The 22,531-nt window shown below is 43.8% G+C and overlaps 1 protein-coding gene across 4 annotated transcripts in view; it reads right to left on the bottom strand.

Annotated features, from left to right (window-relative positions):
* The window catches only part of LOC117351419 (hyaluronidase-4-like), a 74,114-nt gene that overhangs the window by 24,178 nt on the left and 27,405 nt on the right, over positions 1-22,531 (bottom strand). For 3 of the 4 annotated variants that reach the window (XM_033926671.1, XM_033926674.1, XM_033926672.1), the window contains exon 2: positions 14,410-14,613. In XM_033926671.1, the coding sequence (XP_033782562.1) occupies positions 14,410-14,507 (98 nt within the window). In that variant the 5' untranslated portion in view covers positions 14,508-14,613. Of the gene's footprint in view, positions 1-14,409; positions 14,614-14,889; positions 14,972-22,531 lie in introns of those variants that run through there. The other variant, XM_033926673.1, reaches the window with a different exon arrangement.

Here is a 22,531-nt window from a genome sequence, read left to right as displayed (position 1 = left end):
TTCAATAATGTGAAACAATGTCAAACCATAGCATTATGATTTCTGCAAATTGGCACTTTACAAAATAAAATAACACTCTTTTCAGCTACAGTAGAAAATAATGCTCAGAATATAGGAAGATGGTTGGGTTGAGAACTTTTCAGCATCCCTTCGTATTTTGGATCTTGGAATATTAAAGAAGCAAATGAGGGTTGGTTACACCAAAGATAATCAAAGTCAGAGACAACAAGTCTGAAGAAAACAAAACACCAGTATGATAAAGATAACTTTATTGGCAAAATAATTCTTAGACATTGGTTGTCTCCGACTTTGATCAATATTGGAACATTGGATACTCTTCTAAATGAAAATACAGACAGGAATGAAAGAACCTATTGGATACCCTCCATTAAAACATATTAAACCACTGGCTCTATCAGCAGCTATTTTCAGTCATGGTTGATTACTATAACTTAGTGCTCCTTGGTGTAGCAAAGTCCATTATCAAGAGACTCCAGACACTACAAAACACTGCTGTTCACCTTTTAATATACTCCTGCATCACTGATCACATCATTCCTTTATTAAAACAACATCATTGGCTCCCAATCACATGATCATATTCAATTTAAAGCTCTCTTACTAGCCTTTAAGGCCTTACCTCTCATCACTGATCATTTTCTACTCCCCTGCTTGTGTTCTCAGGTGTTTGAACCACCACCGTATGGTTCTCCCACACCTAGCCCAATTGGAATCCACTTGTGATTGTGCTTTCTTCTTTGTAGCCCCTTCACTCTGAAATAGTATGCCTCTCAAATTGTGTGCTGAGGGATCTATCCGGAATTTCAAATCCTTTCAGAATACCTGGCTCTTTGAGCTTGCTTTCTCCTCCTAGTTCTGGCTTTGCATTCCTGACTAATGTTCCCCCACCATCCTTTGAGTTTGTCTTCATGTTCCTGTGGTACGGTCGACTTCTTCTTCCCTATTGATCAATGGAGTTACTTTCCTCAGTTTTGTTTTAGTCTCTGAACCGCTTAGTCCTGTGCCTCAGTTGCAGAGGTATAGTAAATCGTGAATAAATAAATAAATGCTTGTGAATTAAGGCTCAGCGCACTGGCTCTGGATTGAACTGAAAGCTCAAAAGAACAATGAAACTGTTGTAAACCCCCCGAAAAAAATCCCAATCAAGGAAATAGGAGAGAAGGTGATATGCTATACAACATTGCTATCAAGTCATATTCCAAAATGTATGTGAAAGGTGGAAATGCTATAAAAATGAATGACTCCTAGAAAGCAAACTTAATTGAACAGTTCAAAAATGCAACATGCCTCCCTTAATTCAGAAAATTAAATGAGACCAGAGTGGAAAATGCAACCATGCAAGCGTTCAACTATCCAGAAATTCTCTGTGTGATGGTTATGAGGAGCCTTGGAAGGAAGAGAGAACACATTCAGAGGCATTCCACCATCTAATCACATTATGACAAACTTTAATGGATCCAAAGTGACTTTCACAGATGTGACCCAGAACCAGGCAAGTTTACATTGGAGTGAACAATAGTGCAGTATCCATAGCAACCCCCTGTCTCCCTCGCAATCAAATTCAGGGAGGCAAGACAGACAGCATCAATCTTTCAGACCAAAATAACATCCAGATTTAACTCTGTGGCTTCTTGTCTTCTCAATATACTTCCCTGTTTCTTGCAACTCACCCAAAAGGCCATCTTTTAAACATCCCCATTTTTCATCCAGAATCACATGAAAAGAGCAACAAAAAATAGCTGAGAACAGATTATGCCTTTAAACAGGGCCGGCGTTAGGGGGTATCAAACAGGGCAGCTGCCCTGGGCCCCACAGCTCAAGGGGGCTCCATGGTCCGGGCATCTGTTACCCTTGTTGCCACATCTCTCCGCTTCCCTCACCTTCACGGTCATCTTTCCAAATCACAGTTTCCTTTTTCAGTGGGGCCTCAGCGCAGCTGCCATTTTCATAAATTGCGTGCAGCTGCCTGGCCTAAAGCTTTCTCTCTGACGCAATCTGCCCGAGCAGAAACAGGAAACTTTAATAATAATAACTTTATTTTTGTGTACCGCAATACCAGAAGCAATTCAGAGCGGTTTACAGAGGAAGAAACTGTACATAGACAGCGAAGTTACAGAGAGTATTGTCAATTACATTGGTAGAGTAAATTGATTACATTAGAGAGTCGAGAATGGTTGGGTAAGACCGGAAATACGTCGTATATGCAATAAGTATATCAGCAGTACAATAAGGCAGGGGGGGTCAGAGAAATTTGTCAAAGAGATAAGTTTGATTGATTTCCTGAAGGCTTGGTAGGAGGGTGTATTTGAAATGAGGGTGGTTAGACATTTATTTCCATTTGCCAGCTTGGAATGACAGTGTTCTATCAAGGAATCTCTTGTAGATACAGCCCTTCAGAGAGGGGAAGGCAAAGAGATAGGTATTATGTGTGCGGGAGGTGCCTGGAAATGCAAAATGGTGTGGCAGGTAGATCGGGGATGAACCAGTTATGGTTTTGAAGCAAAGGCAGACAAACTTGAAGATGACCCTTGCCTCCATTGGTAACCAGTGAAGTTTTCTGTAGAACGGGCTTGCATGATCCGACTTTTTTAGACCATAAATGACCTGAGGAAAGAGATTTTGACCTCTGAAAGCTAATTGAAAAATGTATTAGTCCAATAAAATGGTATTATCTTATTTTCCATTTTTTGTTTTATTTTTATTTGTTAATTTGTAATGTGATTTGTTATTTCTCTTTTCTCAAATATACATCTGCTGTCTTTATATTTTGTACAATATTAGGGGACATGCATCACTGTTTCTGTGGTGTTGCATTTTATGCAGAGTCCAGCTTCTTGGTGGTTCAGTTTAACTTTTGTCTACATATTTCTATTTTTAGTTTGTGATTACTTATTCCATATTGGGCGAGGCTGTTTCTGTGTTCTGTGTGTACTAAAGACATGTTTTTTGTTAGCATTGATTGTGAAGGGTTGATCTAATCTGGCTTGGGTTTGTTGTAAAAAATGATTGTCCCTGGGTGTCATATATGCTAGGTATGTCACTGGTGGAATATGTTAGCTTTGGGATATGTGTCCAATGTCTTACCAGACAACTAGACAACTGATGGGGGAGAGAGGATGGGCAGTGGCCCTGAATCCAAAGTGGGAGAGCACTAAATTTTCTTCCTACCATGCCTCCTTCCCAAATGCAAAATATACCGTATTTTTTTTGCTCCAAAAGATGCACCTTTCCATAAGACGCACCCTAGATTTAGAGGAGGAAAACAAGAAAAAAAACATTCTGAACCAAATTGTGTACTAATATATACCAGGCTCTGCACCCAGCCCCCCTCACTCCCTGCCAGGCTCAGCACCCAGCCCCCTTCCCTCCTTGTCCTGCAAGGCTCTGAACCCAGCCCCCTTCCCTGCCAGGCTCTGCAACCAGCCCCTCACCCTGCTCTGTATCCTGTTCCTCCATCTGGTAGTATAGTGGTAGGTTGTAACAGGCTCTTTAAAAATCTCCAACCCAGAAGTAAAACTTGGCAAAGTCCTAGAAGTGCCCACCTAAATGAGAACTACCTCAGAACTCTAAAAAGAAAGGTAAAAGGGCTGAAAATATGATCAGGGAACAATGGATACCCTTGTGATGCTATTGTAGATCATTCTTACAGAGCCTCATCCTATAAACTATCACTACTTCTGTCCGTACCCCTCAATCCCCTTATCCTTCAGGAATTTATCCAAACCTTCTTTGAATCCCTGTAGCGTCTTCTGCCCTATCACAACCTCCGGGAGTGCGTTCCACGTGTCCACCAGTCTCTGGGTGAAGAAGAACTTCCTGGCATTGGTTCTAAACCTGTCCCCTTTCAGTTTCCCCGAGTGCCCCCTTGTACTTGTTGTTCCCCACAGTCTGAAGAATCTGTCCCTGTCTACCTTATCTATGCCTTTCAGGATCTTGAAAGTTTCTATCATGTCTCCTCTAAGTCTCTGCTTTTCCAGGGAGAACAGCCCCAGCTTTTCTAGCCTGTCGGCATATGAAAGGTTTTCCATACCTCTTATCATTTTTGTTGCTCTTTTCTGGACCCCCTCAAGTATTACCATGTCCTTCTTGAGGTACGGCGACCAATACTGGACACAGTACTCCAGATGCGGGTGTACCATCGCACGATACAGTAGAGTAAAATCAAATGAAGCCGCAACCAAGGTCTTAAGTACGAGTCATACAAGTTGGGCATCTGTAACTCGGGGACTGCCTGTACCTAAGCTGGTGGGTTTCCCAAAGCCCTGCCAGCTGAAAATCTTTTCCTCCAGTCCGGCAGCCAGAACTCTTCAAGCTCTGCAGCTGGTGGCAGCTCAGAGACTCTGCTGCTAGCTGCAGAGCTTGGGAGATTTCTGGCTGCCAGACTGGAGAAGATGGTCTTCAACTGGCAGGGTTTTGGGATCCCCACCATCCAGAGCAAGGGAAGTGGCTAAATTTTGGTGGGCCTGGGCCTTGTGTGTTACAGAAAGTACATATCTGATTGTATTTCTATTTCTATTTGTGGTCTCTTGTTCTGTATTTGGTAAAGGTCAGTCTGTGTTTTGGGTATGAAGAAGTCATTTAAAGTTGTTTTATGTGTGGTATTAATGGCAGGTAGGGATATCAGGAGGAGAGTACAGAGAGGAGAAGGGATCAGGGGCCCCCTCCTTAATTTCTGCCCTGGGCTCCAGCATGTCTAAAACCGGCCCTTCCTTTAACAGCAAGAAAATGTTTACAGCCACAAGCATTCAGGGTTGCTATGGCCAACTTCCTTCTTCGGACTTTGAAAGGTTTGGGTGGGGCAAGGTAGTACTGTACTGCCTTGGTATTATAAGGAACTTATCCTTCATAGAGGAAAAATAATATAGTCTGCAATGAAGTTAAACTGTCAGTGGGAAATTATCTGGGCATAAATGTATTTTGATGGTTTGATTTAGGAGGGGGGAGGGATAGTCTATAAATGTTCTCCCTCCACACTTTCATTGGCATGGATTAGTTAAGTACAATGTGCAAACTTCCCCTTTCCCCCATGTACCCTTACATTCATTCTCTCTGCTCCCCAGTTAAGTTAGGAGATATCCCTAATTAATTTATTCAATTTGTAAAATCTCACCATTCTGCCTACCCTGAAGCAATGTAACCAGATATATGTACTGTATAACATAGCTACAAAAATATCACCATAATGTTTAAGAGTAAGCCATACAATAGGTATCAACCCCTTTTAAAATTCATAGCACAGTATCTTTAGCAACCTCCTGTTCCCATTCCAGCCAAGGGAACAGAGGTAGTACAGGATTTCTTTCCATGCCCCCACTCCCTAGATGTAGTGCAGTCTGTTTATCCTCATACTGATCTTCTCCCAACCCATGGTTGGGGTAGAAGTGGTGTTTAATAGCACATCAGCTTCCTGGGTCATGTGGGGCCAGTATAAGACACGTGAGTCCCCATATAGCTCATATAAAAAAAATCAGGGGGGCGTTAGGAGAGGGGGCAAACAAGGCAACTGCCCTGGGCTCACAGATCCAGGGGACCCCCGTGGGCTAGAATGTCCTTCCCTTCTCCCCACCCCATTCCAAAGCCCCTCTCACCTTTAAAAATACAAAGGGGTCACCAACGTGGAAGCGATTCTTTAGCGCTTCCAAGGTGTTGTCCCTCTGCCATAATCTGCCCAAGCTGAAACAGGAAGTTGCATCAGAGGGAGACCCAGACAACCGTGGTTCTCCCTTCTACTTCAACTCAGCAGCAGGGAGCCTCTACTTCTACCAGTTTTTCTGTCTCTGCTTACGCAGAGTCAGGGGTCTCTTCTTCATCCCAACCTGGAGTCTCTACACCTGACAGCTTAATACCTCTCAACGTAACTGTCACTCTCCAGTTCTCTCAATCTGTTAAGGATATTTTAGAGGCTTCTAGGAAGACGACCACTAGGCAATGTTACAACCAGAAATGGACTAGATTTTCTGCTTGGTGCACCATTAATCACAACGAGCCTCAATCTACCTCCTTGTCTTCAGTTTTGGATTACCAGTTGAATTTATCTCAATCAGGCCTCAAATCAACATCCATTCGAGTCCATCTCAGTGCAATTTCTGCTTTCCATCAGCTTATAGAAGGGAAACCCTTCTCTGCTCATCCCGTAGCTTCCGGATTCATAAAAGGACTTTTCAATGTTAAGCCAACTCTCAAACTGCCTCCAGAGGTTTGGGATCTCAATGTTGTTCTTGCTCAGTTGATGAAGCCTCCATTTGAACCAATGTCTTCGGCTCATCTGAAATATTTCACTTGGAATGTGGTTTTTCTTATTGCTCTCACGTCTGCTCGCAGAGTCAGTAAGCTACAAGCTTTAGTAGCGGACCCACCTTTCACAGTATTCCATCACGACAAGGTGGTCCTCCGTACTCTTCCTAAATTCTTACCTCGTAAGCTGGTTGCAAGCTCGAGCGCTAGAGAGACATGCAAGGATTTGTGAGGTTGCAGCCGGAGAGCTGCGAGATGTAATGCCCTGCCTTCGCCTACCTGGGTTTGGTTTTTTTCTTTTAGTTTTCTTCGACGATCCTTTTGTTTTGTGCATTGACGGTGTCTTCAGTGAGTGAGGGGGGAGCCGCGCCGGACATGAAGTGTAAGGGAGCCGGCAAGACCGCAGGGACTGTTGTATGCGCGCATGCACACTCCTGCCGGCCACGGACCTACAGATCACGGATCACGCAGGTAAGAGTACGCATGCGCGCTTAGCATTTTATTATAGTAGATAGTGCAATATAGTACTTATTCCACTCTGTTCTCTCCATTGTAGCGTATGTTCAGAGATATCAACTGGTGAATGACCAGTCTGGATTCGGATACCTGCCATGCTGATTTCAAATGGTAGTAGCCAGAACTCTGACTACCATAATGCATTGTGATACAGGTTTTAAAGACACTAGGAGTGGTCCAGAAGAGCTCAGGGACCTGTCCTGGTCAGTTCTGAATCCTGGTAGACATAGGAGAGTTGCATGAATTCTGCAGATCTGTGTTCCAATCCCACCCACACCAGTCACTGTCCCCCGGATTCTATATATGGCGCTTTGAGTTGGGTGCACAAATCTGGGCATGTGGCCAATTTGTACATGCAACTTAATTGAATGAGTCAATTAGTGCTAATAACTGGGCAATAACAATTATTAGCACTAATTGATAATAATTAGAAATGCTTGAGTACCTGAATAAATTTATGTAAACCGTTCTGAGCTCCCCTGGGAGAACGGTATAGAAAATTGAATAAATAAATGTAATCATTTTAGGCGTATTCTATAAAGAGGCATGCATTAATTATTTGTATGGATCTGAAATGGAGTATGACCATGGGAGGGGCATGGAAGGGTCATAGGCAGTGGCTTAGTGGGGGGGGGGTGGACAGCCCCAGGTGCCATCTTGTTGGGGGACACCGGCATCTCTCTGCCCCCGTACACCACGCTCACGCCCCTGTACGTCTAAATTTTTGTCAGTATGAGCAACTTTTCTGACCTGCAGCTCACGCTGGCCTGGCTCCCCTCTGAAGTCACTTCTGGGTTGAGGGGCCAGTGCTGGCATGAGAAGCTGCTCACGCTGGTGATGATTTAAAGAGGTACGGGGAAGGGAGGGTGCAAGTGTGGCATGGGGATGGGGAAGTAGTGGAGGGGGTGACATGGAAGATAGGTGCCTCCTACCCTTCTGATTTGCATGCAGCGTTACAAAATACACCTGATCTACCCAAATTTAAGTTCAGGGAATTATACCAGATTTCAGTTATTGTAAATCCTCATGGAGGGGGTTGACAAGGGATGCGCTGGCGTAGGAAGGGAGAAGCAGGGTCGCGTTGGAACACACAAGGAAGGAAGGGGGTATAACCTTCAGACATAGGATGGAAGAAGTGAGGGAAAGAGATGCTGAGATTGGGAGGGAATAGAAAGGGAGACTTGCTGGGCAAAGATGTCTGAGTGAGAGGGAAAGAGAGATGGAGCACATGGGAAATTGAAGAAAGAAGGTGTATTGGGCATAGGGAGGGAGAAAAATATTGGACAAGGTGGGAGAGGCACAAGGTACAGTTGCATGGGAAAGAGAGGGATGAGAGGGAGAAAAGTTGGATGTGGTGGTGGAGAGGGATGGATGAAGAACAAAAGTAAGTGTAAACCTCCTATCTTTTCTTTCTATTTAAACTACGGTACTTTATTTTGAGGACTGTTTCTTTAACGTTCTTAAATGTTTAATGTTTTTATAGAATGTGTACTGTACAGCAGTGTTCTTCAACCTTGTGACACCTATGGACCAGCAGAAATAAAATAATTATTTTGTGGATTGGCACCGGTCCGCGGACTGGCAGTTGAAGATCAGTGGGCTAAGTCGTGCCCATCTCCACCCAATCTCCGCCCCAGACCCTGCCCCCATAATAGTACTAATTGTAACACCATTTTTTCCATTCATTTTTCATATATACACACAATATAATTGTATTAACAACACATAATGGTTAACCACAAAATTAAAATACACAAAGCACACTGTCTGCTTTTCAACATTCATTCCTACCAGAAAACAGATAACCCCATGCAAATGCAGGACCAAAAACTAAAAGCACTAATATTTACAAACAAACCCTAAGTTGCAAGACTCTGCAAGCAGTACAACCCCAGAGGAAAAGAAACAAATGCATTTCTTCTTGAACAGACAAATCAATCACTAAATAAAAAAATAAAAGCATTCCCTCTACTGTTGTTATCTCTCTCCCTCCATGCTGGCCTGCCACCTGGTGTTATCTTCGGGCCGGTCCACGGTGCGATCAATGTGGCATCTTTAGGCCGGCTCCCTCTTCTCGCGCACGTCCTGCGCCTCATCTGGAAGCCTTCCCTCTGACATTGCAACGTCGGAGAGAAGGCTTCCGGTTCAGGTGCAGGACACGCATAGGAGTCTTTTCCCATGGCTTTATGCACTGCAGTACTCAGGAAGCTGGCCCGAAGATGCCGCATTGATTGCACCGTGGACCAGCGGCTGAAGAACACTGTCTTGGGCCCGATGGATGTGCCGGCCCTGTGGACCGGCTGAAAATTTCTGCAGACCAGTACCGGTCCACAGACCGGCGGTTGAAGAACACTACTGTACAGGATCCAAATTATATACAAATTCAACTTAAGAACGGTTTAAAAAACAGAACTTGTTCTTAACCTGGGGACTGCCTGTATCTTCGGTCTGTCCCAGTATGGCAATTCTTATATACTTAATTACTATTGTATTCATGAAAATGTTCATGTGACACATAGTCTCTCTGATTCTACTTATACAGACTCCTTCCTTTTATCTAAGAACTCTGTGGTAGCATAATTGGGAATCGGTGTGTAGTTTGCATTCCAGATTGAATTTTCTTTAAGGCAGAATAGGCACTAGTACAGCTTCAATGAAAAAGTGTTCCGGTTTGTTGGAACATTCTGAAAAGCTGAAATCCTTAGCTCACACCCTGCCACGAGACTTCCTGATCTTAAAGTAACACAGTAAACGAGGACAGGAAAAGGTCAATTAGCTTGTCCTTTTTGCCCAGTTCTTCCTGGGTCATGGTATTTGATGTATCACCTTCCTGTGATATAATCAAAGCAGTTTAAATTTATTATATGCTGGCACATTCTTTGTCCCTGCTGGGCTCACAATGTAAGTATTGTACCTGGAGCAATGGAGGGTTAAGGAGCTGCAGTGGGAATTGAACTCACAGCCTCAGGGCGCTGAGGCACCTGCTCTAACCACTGGGTCACTCCTTCAATCCCAGTGGTCTATGTTTCTAACTTCCCTCCTTAGTGTGAAGAGTTTCAGTCTCTGGTAACCAGAGCTGTGATGTCATAATGCCTCATTCCACCAATAAGAGTCAACCTCATCAGTGATGTCATAATAACTTGATTGTAAAGGCTAAAGGACTTGTGTGGTTACAATCAAAGCGGTTTACATATTTTAGACAGGTACTTGTTTTGAACCTAGGGCAATGAATTGTTAAGTCATTTGTTCAGAGTCACAAGGAGTTGCAGTGGGAATTGAGCCCTGTTGGTCAGTCCACTGCACTAACCAGTTATGTACTTTTTCTGCCCACACTGCTAAGAATATATCCCAGCTAGGGCTACCAGATGTCCGGATTTCCCCAGGCATGTCCTCCTTTTTGAGGACATGTCCAGGTGACTGGATGGCTTTTCAAAACCCGGCACTTTGTCTGGGTTTTAAGAACATAAGAATTGCCACTGCTGGGTCAGACCAGTGGTCCATCGCGCCCAGCAGTCCGCTCTCGTGGCGGCCCCCAGGTCAAAAACCAGAGCCCTAACTGAGATCATCCCTACCTGCATACGTTCCAGTTCAGCAGGAACTTGTCCAATTTTGTCTTGAATCCCTGGAGGGTGTTTTCCCCTATAACAGACTCCGGAAGAGCGTTCCAGTTTTCTACCACTCTCTGGGTGAAGAAGAACTTCCTTATGTTTGTATGGAATCTATACCCTTTCAGCTTTAGCCCTCTCGTTCTCCCTACCTTGGAGAGGGTGAACAATCTGTCTTTATCTACTAAGTTTATTCCCTTCAGTATCTTGAATGTTTCAATCATGTCCCCTCTCAGTCTCCTCTTTTCAAGGGAGAAGAGGCCCAGCTTCTCCAATCTCTCACTGTATTGCAACTCCTCCATCCCCTTAACCATTTTAGTCGCTCTTCTCTGGACTCTTTCGAGTAGTACCGTGTCCTTCTTCATTTACGGTGACCAGTGCTGGACGCAGTACTCAAGGTGAGGGCGCACCATGGCCTGGTACAGCGGCATGATAACCTTCTCCGATCTGTTTGTGATCCCCTGCTTAATCATTCCTAGCATTCTTTCCGCTGCCGCTGCACATTGCACACACGGCTTCATTGACTTGTCGACCAGTACTCCCATGTCTCTTTCTTGCTAGGAGCAACGTAGTGACGTCATTTGCATGAATGTTAAGTGATCGCGTCACACCAGTGCATGCACAGATGCCCTCCTGACAAGTGAACAGGTTGAGGGGGTGGGGCTGGGGGCAGAATGGGGAATGAGTTGGAACTGGGCGGGTCTGGGGGCAGGGCCATGGATCTGGATTTTAGTTCTGGAAAATCTGGTAACCCTAATCCCATCTAACAGATTTGCAGATTTACTATTTCTCTCAGCTGAAAAATTCCTCTATTGACTCATCTCATTTTATTTGATCTTAAACTTGTCCTTTCTTTTGCCCTCACCTAGTTTATTTCTTGCAAATTTTAAACGTTTCTTTAAATAGGAGAAAATTACACTTATAGACACATTCTCATTCCTTAATTTTAGACAGCAAATTGTGCAAGTACAAACACCTTGACTCATTTAGATTTTTTCTGGCAGGACAAGCTAAAACTGAAGATTTTAGGACACCTATATATTTTTCTTTCCTTATAAATCAAAATATATTAAACAGAAAAAAGGATGACTTTTTTTTTTTTTCTATTTTACAACTATAATAAACATGTGTGATGGAATGTATTTGTTCATCTACCTGGAGTAACTCAGTGTATTTTGTATTTAAATTTGCCATTGTGACATTTAAAAGGGAGCAAAGAATTATCAGTCCACTTTCCCTGAAGCTTTCGGTGTAAGATGTGATAGATTCCCACTACTACATTATAAATCCTCTAAAGTACAATCAAATGTGGAAACTCAGATCCATTAAAGGTTATTTTGATACGTCGGCATTCAGAACCCTGGTCCAATCCCTCGTACTAAGTCAACTTGACTACTGTAACATCGCCTACTTAGCTATTTCCCAAAAAAATATGCGACGTGTACAACTAATGCAAATTGCAGCGGTCAGATTAATCTTCGGACTAAAGAAATTCGATCATGTATCACCCTACTACCGGCAGTTACATTGGCTACCGATGGAAGCACGCATAAAGTTTAGATTCACCTGCTTCTGCTTTAAAGCGCTAAACGGACTTGCCCCTAAATACATAATTGACCTTTTCTCCTTCTCTGCCAACAGACACAAGAGAAGCTCTCATTCCTACTTCGTTTCCCCCCCAGTTAGAGGTTGTAAACTGAAAAAACACCATGAACACCTTCTTTCACATCAAGCAGCATTGTGGGGTAAAGACCTAGATCAATTGGCTCATGGGAATATCTTCTGGCTCATGGGACCCTCGACCACCAGAGGGCATCCGCTGAAAATTAGGGGAGAGAAGTTTCATGGCGACTCCAGGAAGTACTTCTTCACCGAAAGAGTAGTGGATCATTGGAACAGACTCCCACTCCAGGTGATAGAGGCCAGCAGCGTAACAGATTTTAAGAGAAAATGGGATACTCAAGTGGGATCTTTTAGGGAGTGAATTCAAGGGAGGGGATATTTGGAATGGGCAGACTTGGTGGGCTATAGCCCTTTTCTGCCGCTTTTTTCTATGTTTCTAACTGCTTTCACTTATGAGGAATTCAGAAAACGTCTAAACACTCAACTGCTCCTAAAGTATCTAGACAACTGACCCACTCTTCTTCTTTCTCCTCCATAGTGATTCCTCTGTCCTATTAATCTCTTTCTCCTCAACAACGCATTTCCGGTCCTATTAACTCTCCTCTTCCCCCCTCTTAAATTCAATCAATTTGTACCTCGCTTAATCTATTGTAAAACACGTAGAACTTAACGGTATTGCGGTATATAAACTGTTATTATTATTATTATTATTACATCCACACCGACCCACAACAAAGGAGGAGATGAAGTATTGGGACTGTTATACTTTGAAACTAGCTAAGATTCCAGTCAGAGAAATTTTTGCATCGAATGAAAAGACAAAGACCTAAATTCACTAAACTCACCTTTCCGAACTGATCCATAGAGTGATCCGTGGCCGACTCTTGCTGAGCGACCGATCCACTAAACAGTCCTCATGCAAATTATTTGATCGGAGGCACACCCCACACCGACCGCATGGATCGCTGCAGAGCAATCCAGATGCTTGCGCAGACCATCCTCTCTCCCTGGAGATGCAATCTGCGCATGCGCTTGAGGTCAAAAGAAAAGGGGTGAGGGGGGTTGTACTTGCTGGCCCCACGAGAATCATTTCAAGGGAACAGAACATGCTTTGCAGCCAGACGGGAACAAGCAGAAGACGCCGTAGTGCAGCTCTGCTTTAAACCTGCAGGTTAAAACCACGGGTTAAAAACACAGGCTCGCAGAGAGGAAGGGCGGCAGAGAGGCAGGACGGTAGAAAGCAGGGTGCTTTTTGCACAAGGGAAATGTTTTTTTTATTTTGATGGTTTCAGGGGCGGCAGAGAGCAGGACAGTTGGCAAGGACGTGAGCGACTGGTCCTCAGCAGTCGCTTCTTTTTTTGGATCGGCAAACCCAGTCGGTGTTCCTTCTTCTGTTTAGTGAATCGCTGCCTTCCTACGTATGCATGCATTTCCCCTTATTTGCATGTGCGGATCAGATAGGATCGGGCAGAAGGTTAGTGAATCGGGTTGGGGTCGGAAAAGGCTCACAAACTGGTCGGGACATGATCGGTGAGCTTAGTGAATCTAGCCCATACACGGGAATGGGGGGATGTTTGCACAGAATAAAAAGACAAACACGGCGGGGTGGAGGGGGGTCCTCGACCTTTCCACTTTACCTGGCTATCTCACAATGCAAGCATGTACATTCCCCTGTTAAATGCCATTAGATGAAGGGCAGACACACACACATGTTTTCTATCCCCCATTTGCTTTGCTAGATCTCGCAAATGTATTCATTTGATGTTGAGATTGTAAGAAAAGACAGCGGAGGCTCGCTTGGCTTAGAAGTGAAGTGTGTCTGCAAATAAGCCAGACTGCCTCGCGCCTGTTAATTGGAACAAAAGGATTTGCTCACTTTTTTAAAAAGTAGATCGCCTGCCAGGATGCTTCCATTCCCTTCCTCTCCCCTTGGACAGAGCTTGGCAAAAGAAATCGCTGACACTGTTGCGTCCCTTTTGTAGGTGAGGAATAAGGTTACACTAGTTTCCATCGATATACATGCAGCTGAGAGCAAAGAGCCACGTCCTACAGGTGCACCCACAATGTTCTTCTGATTACAGACAATGCAAGGAAAGGGGGGGAACAAATCAAGCCCCTCAAAAAATAAAGCTCCCAAAGGAATAAGTTACGTACCCGAGGAGCTGCTCTGCCATGATCAATCACTTTACTGTCTCTCCCTAGATGTTAAGCAGAGACCTGCTATGTTTCAGGAACCTAGGAAGGCAGCTTTCAGGTGGGGCCACTGAGGGTGGCCTCTTTGGACATTGCTGAGCAGTTAGCTCAGCTCCTCACCTCTAATCATTTCATCAGATCTCCTGAGCAGGAAACAGCTATGAATCTGATGTCGGAGACACACAGAAATGTAAAGGAGGGAAGTGGAGGGTCCTACCTGAAGCCAGCCCCTCTCTTAGCAGTGGTACGATCCACGTCCGTGTGTTCAATGGCACAGCTGGGTTTCTTAAGTTCAGGTTTCATTGTGGTATTCATTCAGTGGCACACACACAACAGAACCTTAGTTACACACTCCAGCCCAACTGCTCGGGGAAATCCAGTCACTTCAACCCTTTAGGATGCTGGAAAAGAATCTCTCTCCCTGTAAACAAACAATAGAGGTTCAAGATAAAGGCACAAAATTGGTACCCCGACCAAAAATATATATATATAACCTTTATTCCCCTCTCTCAGAGGAGAATAAAGGTTTAAAGGGAGACTTCTGTACAGCCTTATGTTAAAAGCACTCCTCATTAAATGTGATGCACTACATGGTGACCAGATGAACGTAAATAAGAGAGATACTGTATATATAGCATATGTAAGATGACCAGATAACTCCACAATCTAAAAAGGGAATGGATTAACCATTACTTACTCCTGGTCCCGCTCACAGAGGTCACAGCCACCAGCTAAGCTCTTCAGTTCTGGCACCAGGAACAGGAATTACAAAACAGTTTGCGATGTTGAGCTGGGCGCAGGCTGGGGCCGGACTAAATCCCCGTAGACAGGGGGATTTTAAGCCGCTGGGGGAAAAATGCACTCTTACTCAAATGATGCTTTTAATATAATTAACTTTACTAGCAGAGTATCATCCAGTCAAACAAAAAATTTTGTGGGAACAAGTGAAAGTAACTCTCTTCTCTAGCATTCTCCTGGGGAGGGGAGGGGCAGCAAGTATTCCTAAGAGGTTAATGTTACAATAAATCCTCAAGTACTAATTATTTACATAAGTCCATTTAGTTCTTTACTCTCTCATCCAAAAGGAAAATCCAAGGCTACATCTTGCCTGCTCACTCACCAGAGAGTGGTAGGAATCTGGAACGTTCTTCCAGAGGCTGTTATAGGGGAAAGCACCCTTCAGGGATTCAAGAAAAGGTTAGATAAGTTCTTGCTGGACCAGAACATATGCAGGTAAGGCTAGACTCAAATAGGATACTGGTCTTTGACCTAAGGGCCGCCGCGGGAGCGGATTGCTGGGCACGATGGACCACTGGTCTGACTCAGCAGCGACAAATCTTGTCAGACAAGCGTCCATTGGACTTTTCCCCAACTCAGGAGCAGACCTGTCTGTCCTGCTCCACTCACCTACCTCTGACCTGGAACAGGTCTTCCCCTATTTCATTTGGGGGGGGGGGGTTACTCTTTCCCTCTCCCACAGCTCTCCACTCAATCCCTGCTCTCCCACCAAAGACCACCTCAATACATCAGCCCCCAGTTATTTTGCTGCATAGGATACCCCATCTCTTCATGGGTCCTGGTGGGGGTTCAGGCAACCAAAGAGCTCGGGTCCAGTGAGGCAGAAAGCTTTATTTGCTCCCAACCCCACTCCCATGTATTTTGAAACATCCACTATAATGATCTCCCAACTCCACCTATCTAAGACAGCTCCACCAACTCCTATCACTGTAGTGTCCCCCAGGAGAGCCTTCCATCTACTGCTCCACAGCAGAGGCATTCTTCTGGGAAGGTGCACCATTCTTGACTTGTTAAATGGCGTTGAGTACCAGGAAGATAGTGTCTAGTCATTTCTAGATTAATTAAGGGGCTTCTTTATGTCAGACTTCACTAGTGAGCAGTACTGTGCCTTATTGATTTACTCCAGGGCAGATTTAACAGTACAGTATTTCAATTTTTGATTTAGTTAAGTTTTATTTTAATTTAATTTAATCTAAGGGGAAAAAAGCCTTAGAATATAGAGCCTCCTACATAGTTGATCCATGTCACATGATTCAGCAAGAGTGCCGATTTTGGCTCATACATACAGTATTGGCCAAAATCCCTTTTATTTATTTGTTTTTTATTTATTCATTTAGTTCTGAAATACCTTGTTTCTCCGAAAATAAGACCTATCTCAAAAATAAGCCCTAGCATAATTTTTAAAGATGCTCCTAATGTAAGCCCTAGCCCAAAAATAAGCCATAGTTAAGATCGACCCCCCAAAGCCTTCCCCCTCCGAATGTCCCCGACACTCCCCGATTCCATCCCTGACACTAGTACTGCCCGATTTGCTGAAAAAAATCAGACACGCCAATTCAGCGATCCCCACCCCGGTGAAACCTGACATACCTTCCTTCCATCACTGCTGTTTTTGGAGGCTGCACAAGGGGATGAGTGACAGGGGAGGAAAGATGCTGCACATGTGGGGGTGGGGAGAAAGGAAAGAGGAAGAATTGGGGTGGAGGAGAGGAAGGGAGAGATGATTTTAGTACATGAAAAAAAATAAGCCCTAATGTGTTTTTTGGTCCCAAAATTAATATAAGACACTGTCTTATTTTCGGGGAAACATGGTACTTGGTAGTCTATTTATCCTACTTAAATTCCTTTAAAAATCTTTTTTAATTTTCTCTTTGGGGTCCTTTTACTAAGGCACGCTTGTGCGTCTTAGCACGCGCTAAATGCTAACGCGTGCTAACTCGTCCATTATATATTATAGACGCTTTGCCACGTGTTAGTATAACATATACAGCCAAAACGGGTTACAATTTGCCATACTTACAATACAATGTGTTCATCCTAACTCGACATATACAGAGAATCTCGTTCCAATGAAACAGCCATTGGAGGTAATGGGATCTGCATCTCAAGCTTCTCATCTGGATTGTGATTCTCCTTCTAGTAGCAATTACTTCAGCTCGAAGTAATCAGAAAGCTATGGGCCCTAGTCACACATTAACTCGGTTTCATCTTAATAAAGTAGTTTTACTTAGTCATCCTAGAAATACCTCCCAAAGTTGGTCACACCTTTCCATTTGAATGAAGAAATAATGCTGATGCGTTCCCATAAAAAGTCCCTCCACCCACTAGATTGTATCAGAGAATGTCGGCAGTTGGCATAACAGTAGCCAAATAAACTCTAGCCAAATGAATTACAAAGAAATGTATATTGTCACATTAGGAAAACTTGTATGGAAAAATCCTGCACTGTAACCCTGGCAAATTTAACCTGTACACTGAGTTTACAAATTCTCTATCAATTATTTTAAATCAGGTTGAACTTTGGATGTCTGCTTTTAGATTAAAGTTAAACTCAGAAAAAACTACATTTTTCTTAGCAGCTCCTAATGATAAAATCAAGGAAACTATGATACAATCCTTAAAAATATTACGATTAACTATGGATAAACATCTTACATTGGAGAAACATTCTGACTTAGGCGCCACTTACCCTTGCTACGCCACTGTGCAAATCGTAACCTGTTACCTGTGTATTATGTATATTTAATCTGTAACCCATTCTGAGCTCTTTGGGAGAAAATGGGTTAGAAAGCAAAATAAATAGATGGCTAGCATCCTGTATCAAATTTTATTAAGAACAATCTGGTGTTCTTCATGAAATCAGAGCCATTTCCCCCCAGTTCTTTAAACTTGCATGCTCAAATTTCCAACCACAGCATGCAAATTTGTACATGCAAAATATAGAATAAAGTCAGTTGCGTGTATAACTTAATTTAATAATTGGCTATAATTAGCAGTTAGGCACATACCAGCCCTTAGTCACTATTCTATAAGTTGCACACTTAAATTCCAGAACATGCGATGTGGACCTAGGAGGGGTATGGGTGGGTTGGAGGCATGTCAGGCATTTATACATACAGGTTATAGAATAGTATAACTGTCTACATTTAGCTAGCATTAGTGCTTGTGTCTAAAGTTGGGTGTATATATTCTGATTTATGCTAACTTTCTATATTGGCATTTTCACACATAACTGCTGTTCTAGAATTTGTGTTTAACACACATTAGGAATACTCCCAGAGAGTATCCCTAACCACACCGTCTCCAAAGGACATCACATGATGTGTACCCACCACTGAGCCTTCTCCGGAGTAGCCCATCCACTCTGGAATACACTCTCTGAAAGGCTTCGCTTAAGACAAGACTATCTCTAGTTCTGGAAGCAGGTGAAAGCTTGGAAGAAATAACTAACTTGCTACACACACACATCACACACACATGTAACACAAACAAACATGTACACACATCACACACAAACATGTAATACAATCACACATGTAACACACACACAAACGTACACACACATGTAACACACACAAACATGTAACACACAATCACACAAACATGTACATATCATACACATGTAACACACACAGATGTAACATATCACACACATGATGCAACACACACGCACACACATGTAACACATCACATACACATGTGATGCAACACATAACACACACATCACACACATGTAGCATACACAAACATGTAACACACATGCACACGAGATGTAACATCACACATATGTAACACATAAGACACGCACACACATGTAACACACACATGTAATACACACACACATAACACCAGCTGCACATATTATAAATTGTACCTAAAATTAGGTACTAAAGTCTGGATTCTATAAACGTTGCCTAAAAATAGTAGCTAATCGTGTGTCAATCACGCATTGGCGCCATTTATAGAATCGTGGTTGTTTATTGACTCCTAACCTAGCTCAGAATTCTCAACCACAATTCTGACATCATGTGCAACTTCTTTAAATTACTCCCCTTATTTTCTACTCCTGCTATTCTATGTTATCTATATGCTCCCTCTTTGCTTACACCTTATGCTGTCTATTAAAATGTTTTACCATATATTGTATCAACATGGTAAAGTAGCATACTATTAGGGGCATCTTCACAACACTAAGACATCCAAAATATGGCATAAATTAGACGTTTTTCTTGCCAAAATGTCCAAGAGTCAATTTTCTAAACTGTGTTTCTGGATGTCTTACGAGGTATCCTCGCCCCTGTGTGCCCAGAACTAAAGGTGGTATGTTGGAGGTGTGTTCTGGATGGGCTTAGACTTGGATGTCTTGGGCTAATAATCGTTTCCCATGACGTCCTGGACGGAACATAGTCGTTCTACTACTACTGCTATTTATTATTTCTATAGCGCTGAAAGGAGTACGCAGCGCTGGACATTTTAACATACAATAGACAGTCCCTGTCAGAAGAGCTTACAATCTAATTTAGACAGGACATTTCAGGGTTGGGGAGGTTATGGTGGGTCTAGGTATCTGACAGCAGTGAGGTGAAGTTAAGAGTTGAAAGCAGTTTAAAAAAGTGGGCTTTGGATTTGAACACTTCCAGGGACAGAGCACGACGTATTGATTCAGGCAACCTGTTCCAGGCATACGGCGCCGCAAGAAAGAAGGGACGGAGTCTGGAGTTATCAGTGGAAGAGAAGGGTACAGATAAGAGGGGCTTGCCCGATGAGCGGAGATCACAGGGGAGGGGGGGAGCATAAGGGGAGATGAGTGAGGAGAGATATTGGGGTGCTTCAGAGCGAATGCACTTGTAGGTCAGCAAGAGGAGTTTAAACTGTATTCGGAAATGGATGGGAAGCCAATGAAGCAAATTGAGGAGAGGCATAACATGAGAATAGCGGCTCTCACAGAATATGAGTCAAGCAGCAGCATTTTGAATGGATTGAAGAGGCGAGAGACATGTGTGCGGGAGGCCCAAGAGAAGTACGTTGCAGTAGTCTAAGCGCGAGGTGATGAGAGCATGGACAAGGGTTTTGGTTGTGTGTTCAGAGAGAAGAGGATGGATTTTGGTAATGTTATAGAGGAGGAAACGACAGGATTTGGCAGTCTGTTGAATCTGAGCAGGGAAGGATAGAGAGGAGTCAAAGATCACCCCAAGGTTGCGAGCCGACGAGACAGGGTGGAGGATAGCGTTATCCACAGAGATAGAGAACGGCAAGAGGGGGAGGCGGGTTTGGAGGGAATGATAAGGAGTTCAGTTTTAGCCATATTCAGTTTGAGATGGCGGCGAGACATCCAAGCAGCAATGTCGGACAGGCAGGCTGAAATTTGGGCTTGAACACCCGCAGAGATATCCGGCGTGGAGAGGTAGATCTGGGAGTCTTCAGCATAGAAGTGATATTAAAAACCATGAGAGGAGATCAGCGTACCATGAGAGAGGGTATATAGGAAAAAAGAGGAGAGGGCCCAGGACAGAGCCTTGGGGTACATCAATAGACAGCGGGATAGTGGCAGAGGAGGATCCACCGTAACATGCTGAAGGTACAACAAGAGAAATAGGAAGAAAACCAGGAGAGAGCAGAATCCCTGCGAGGACAACGTGTCGAGAAGGAGGCGGTGATCAACAGTGTCAAAGGCAGCAGACAGATCGAGAAGAATGAGGATAGAGTCCATTGGATTTGGCCAGAAACAGGTCGTAAGGGCAGTTTTGCTCTAGACCTCTTTTAAAAGCTCCTACGTGCCAAAATGTTACCCAAACTGATCAGATGACCACTGAAGGGTTTATAATATGATCCACCCACACTCTCCTATTGGTTACTGACCCCCTCCCAATCTGAATCTAGAACAGCAGCATCTCGTATGGAAAATCCTAGTAGAGCTGCACACTGGTGTTTTTAAGTAGCCTGGTGGGTGGGCTAGTGAGCCATAGATAGGAGAATCCAGGCCCATAAGCCACTCTAACCACTACATTTATGATGGAAAGTGTGAGCCCAAAACCCACCAAAATCCCACTATACTTCCATATAGGTGCCACCTGCAGCTATAAGGGATATTGGGATGGTAGACAGGTGGGTATAATAAGTTTTTGGGGAGTTTTGGAGGGCTCACCAAACATTATAAGGGAGTTATGGTGAGGTGTACTTCTGGCACCCTTTATGTGAAGTTCACAGCAGTGCCCTCTAAGGTGCCCCACTGCTCCTTTTCCATCCCAGTGGCATACGAGGGCTGTTCAAAAAATACCAGACCTTAATTTTTCTTGAGTAAACAAATAAAGCTAGGGAGGCGTGGATTGATGCACGCCTAAAAAAGTTGTCAGTCGCCGGCAGGCTGCCGATGAGTGAGGAAGTGTAAGTAAGCGCTGTCAGATTTTCGTTTTTGACACAATGACAGAAAAAATTGAACACTACTGCATTAAATTTTGTGTAAAGCTTGGCGATTCCTAAGTGGAAACGATTCACAAGATTCAACAGGCCTTATGATGACCTCACCCTGCTTGTGTGCCTTATTAATCCGGGTGTCTATAGAGAGGCACCTGGATTAATAAGGCACACAGCCTTGCTTCATTTTAAACCGTTGTGATCTGAAGATGCAATAGCAGTTAATCAAGCATTATAAATAGTCGCCTGCCCCATCTGGAGAGCACTAAACTTCAAGGAACTCTTGACCGAATACTTATTGTGAGCAAGCCTTAATTTGTAGATTAGAAGGATAAGGAACTGTGTCGCCTGTAGAAAGGCCAGGCCGCAGTGTAAACTGTCTCATTCTCTCTTAAAACACAGTCTCTTGTGCTTTAACCTCACAAGTGATTGTTTTTAGCTGGAAAGGTGTTGCTCTGACTGGCGAGGAAGAAAAATAACTTCTAAGTGTAATATAATTTGTACAGTTTTCCAATCACCACAGCAACCAGATAGTCTCTTTCTCCTAAGTTCCAGGGGAAGGAATCACACATCTCATTCTTACGAGACTCCAAATATAAAACCTTTGTGGATATGTAGGGCCAGATTAACTCTGTATTGGGCTCTACGTCCCTTCCATGCAGATATTCTTAGTTAAGGTTATTTTGAAATACAAAAACCCATTCCATCCCCAGCCCCACCTTGCTCCACTTCTAGTCCCACCCAGCTCTGCCTCCAGCACTGCCCCATTCCAGCCCCAGCCCTGCCCCAAAGCCTCATCTCTTCTTCCCCAGTCTCTCTGTCTTTCCCTTCTCCTCCCCCTGCCTTAGTCTGGAATCCCTCCCTCCTCCTTCCTTTCCCTTGTCTAACATCTCTCTCTTCTTCCTCCTCTTCTCCATCTAGTGGTTTGACATCTCTCTCCTTCCCTTTCCCTCTTTCCGTGATCTGGCATCTTTATCTATCCCTTCCCTCCCCTCCCCTCCCCTCCCCTGGAGGTCTGGCATCTTTCCTTCCTTTTTCTCCCCATCCCTACAATCCAGCATCTCCCTTACCCTCCCTGTGCTACCTACCCCCCCATCCCCTGGGATCCCCTTGCTCACCAGGTGATG

This window comes from Geotrypetes seraphini, chromosome 17, assembly GCF_902459505.1.
Source record: "Geotrypetes seraphini chromosome 17, aGeoSer1.1, whole genome shotgun sequence".
Classification (NCBI taxonomy): Eukaryota; Metazoa; Chordata; class Amphibia; order Gymnophiona; family Dermophiidae; genus Geotrypetes; species Geotrypetes seraphini.
Note: the sequence above shows the minus strand (reverse complement) of the source record. Positions and strands in the feature narration are given on the sequence as shown.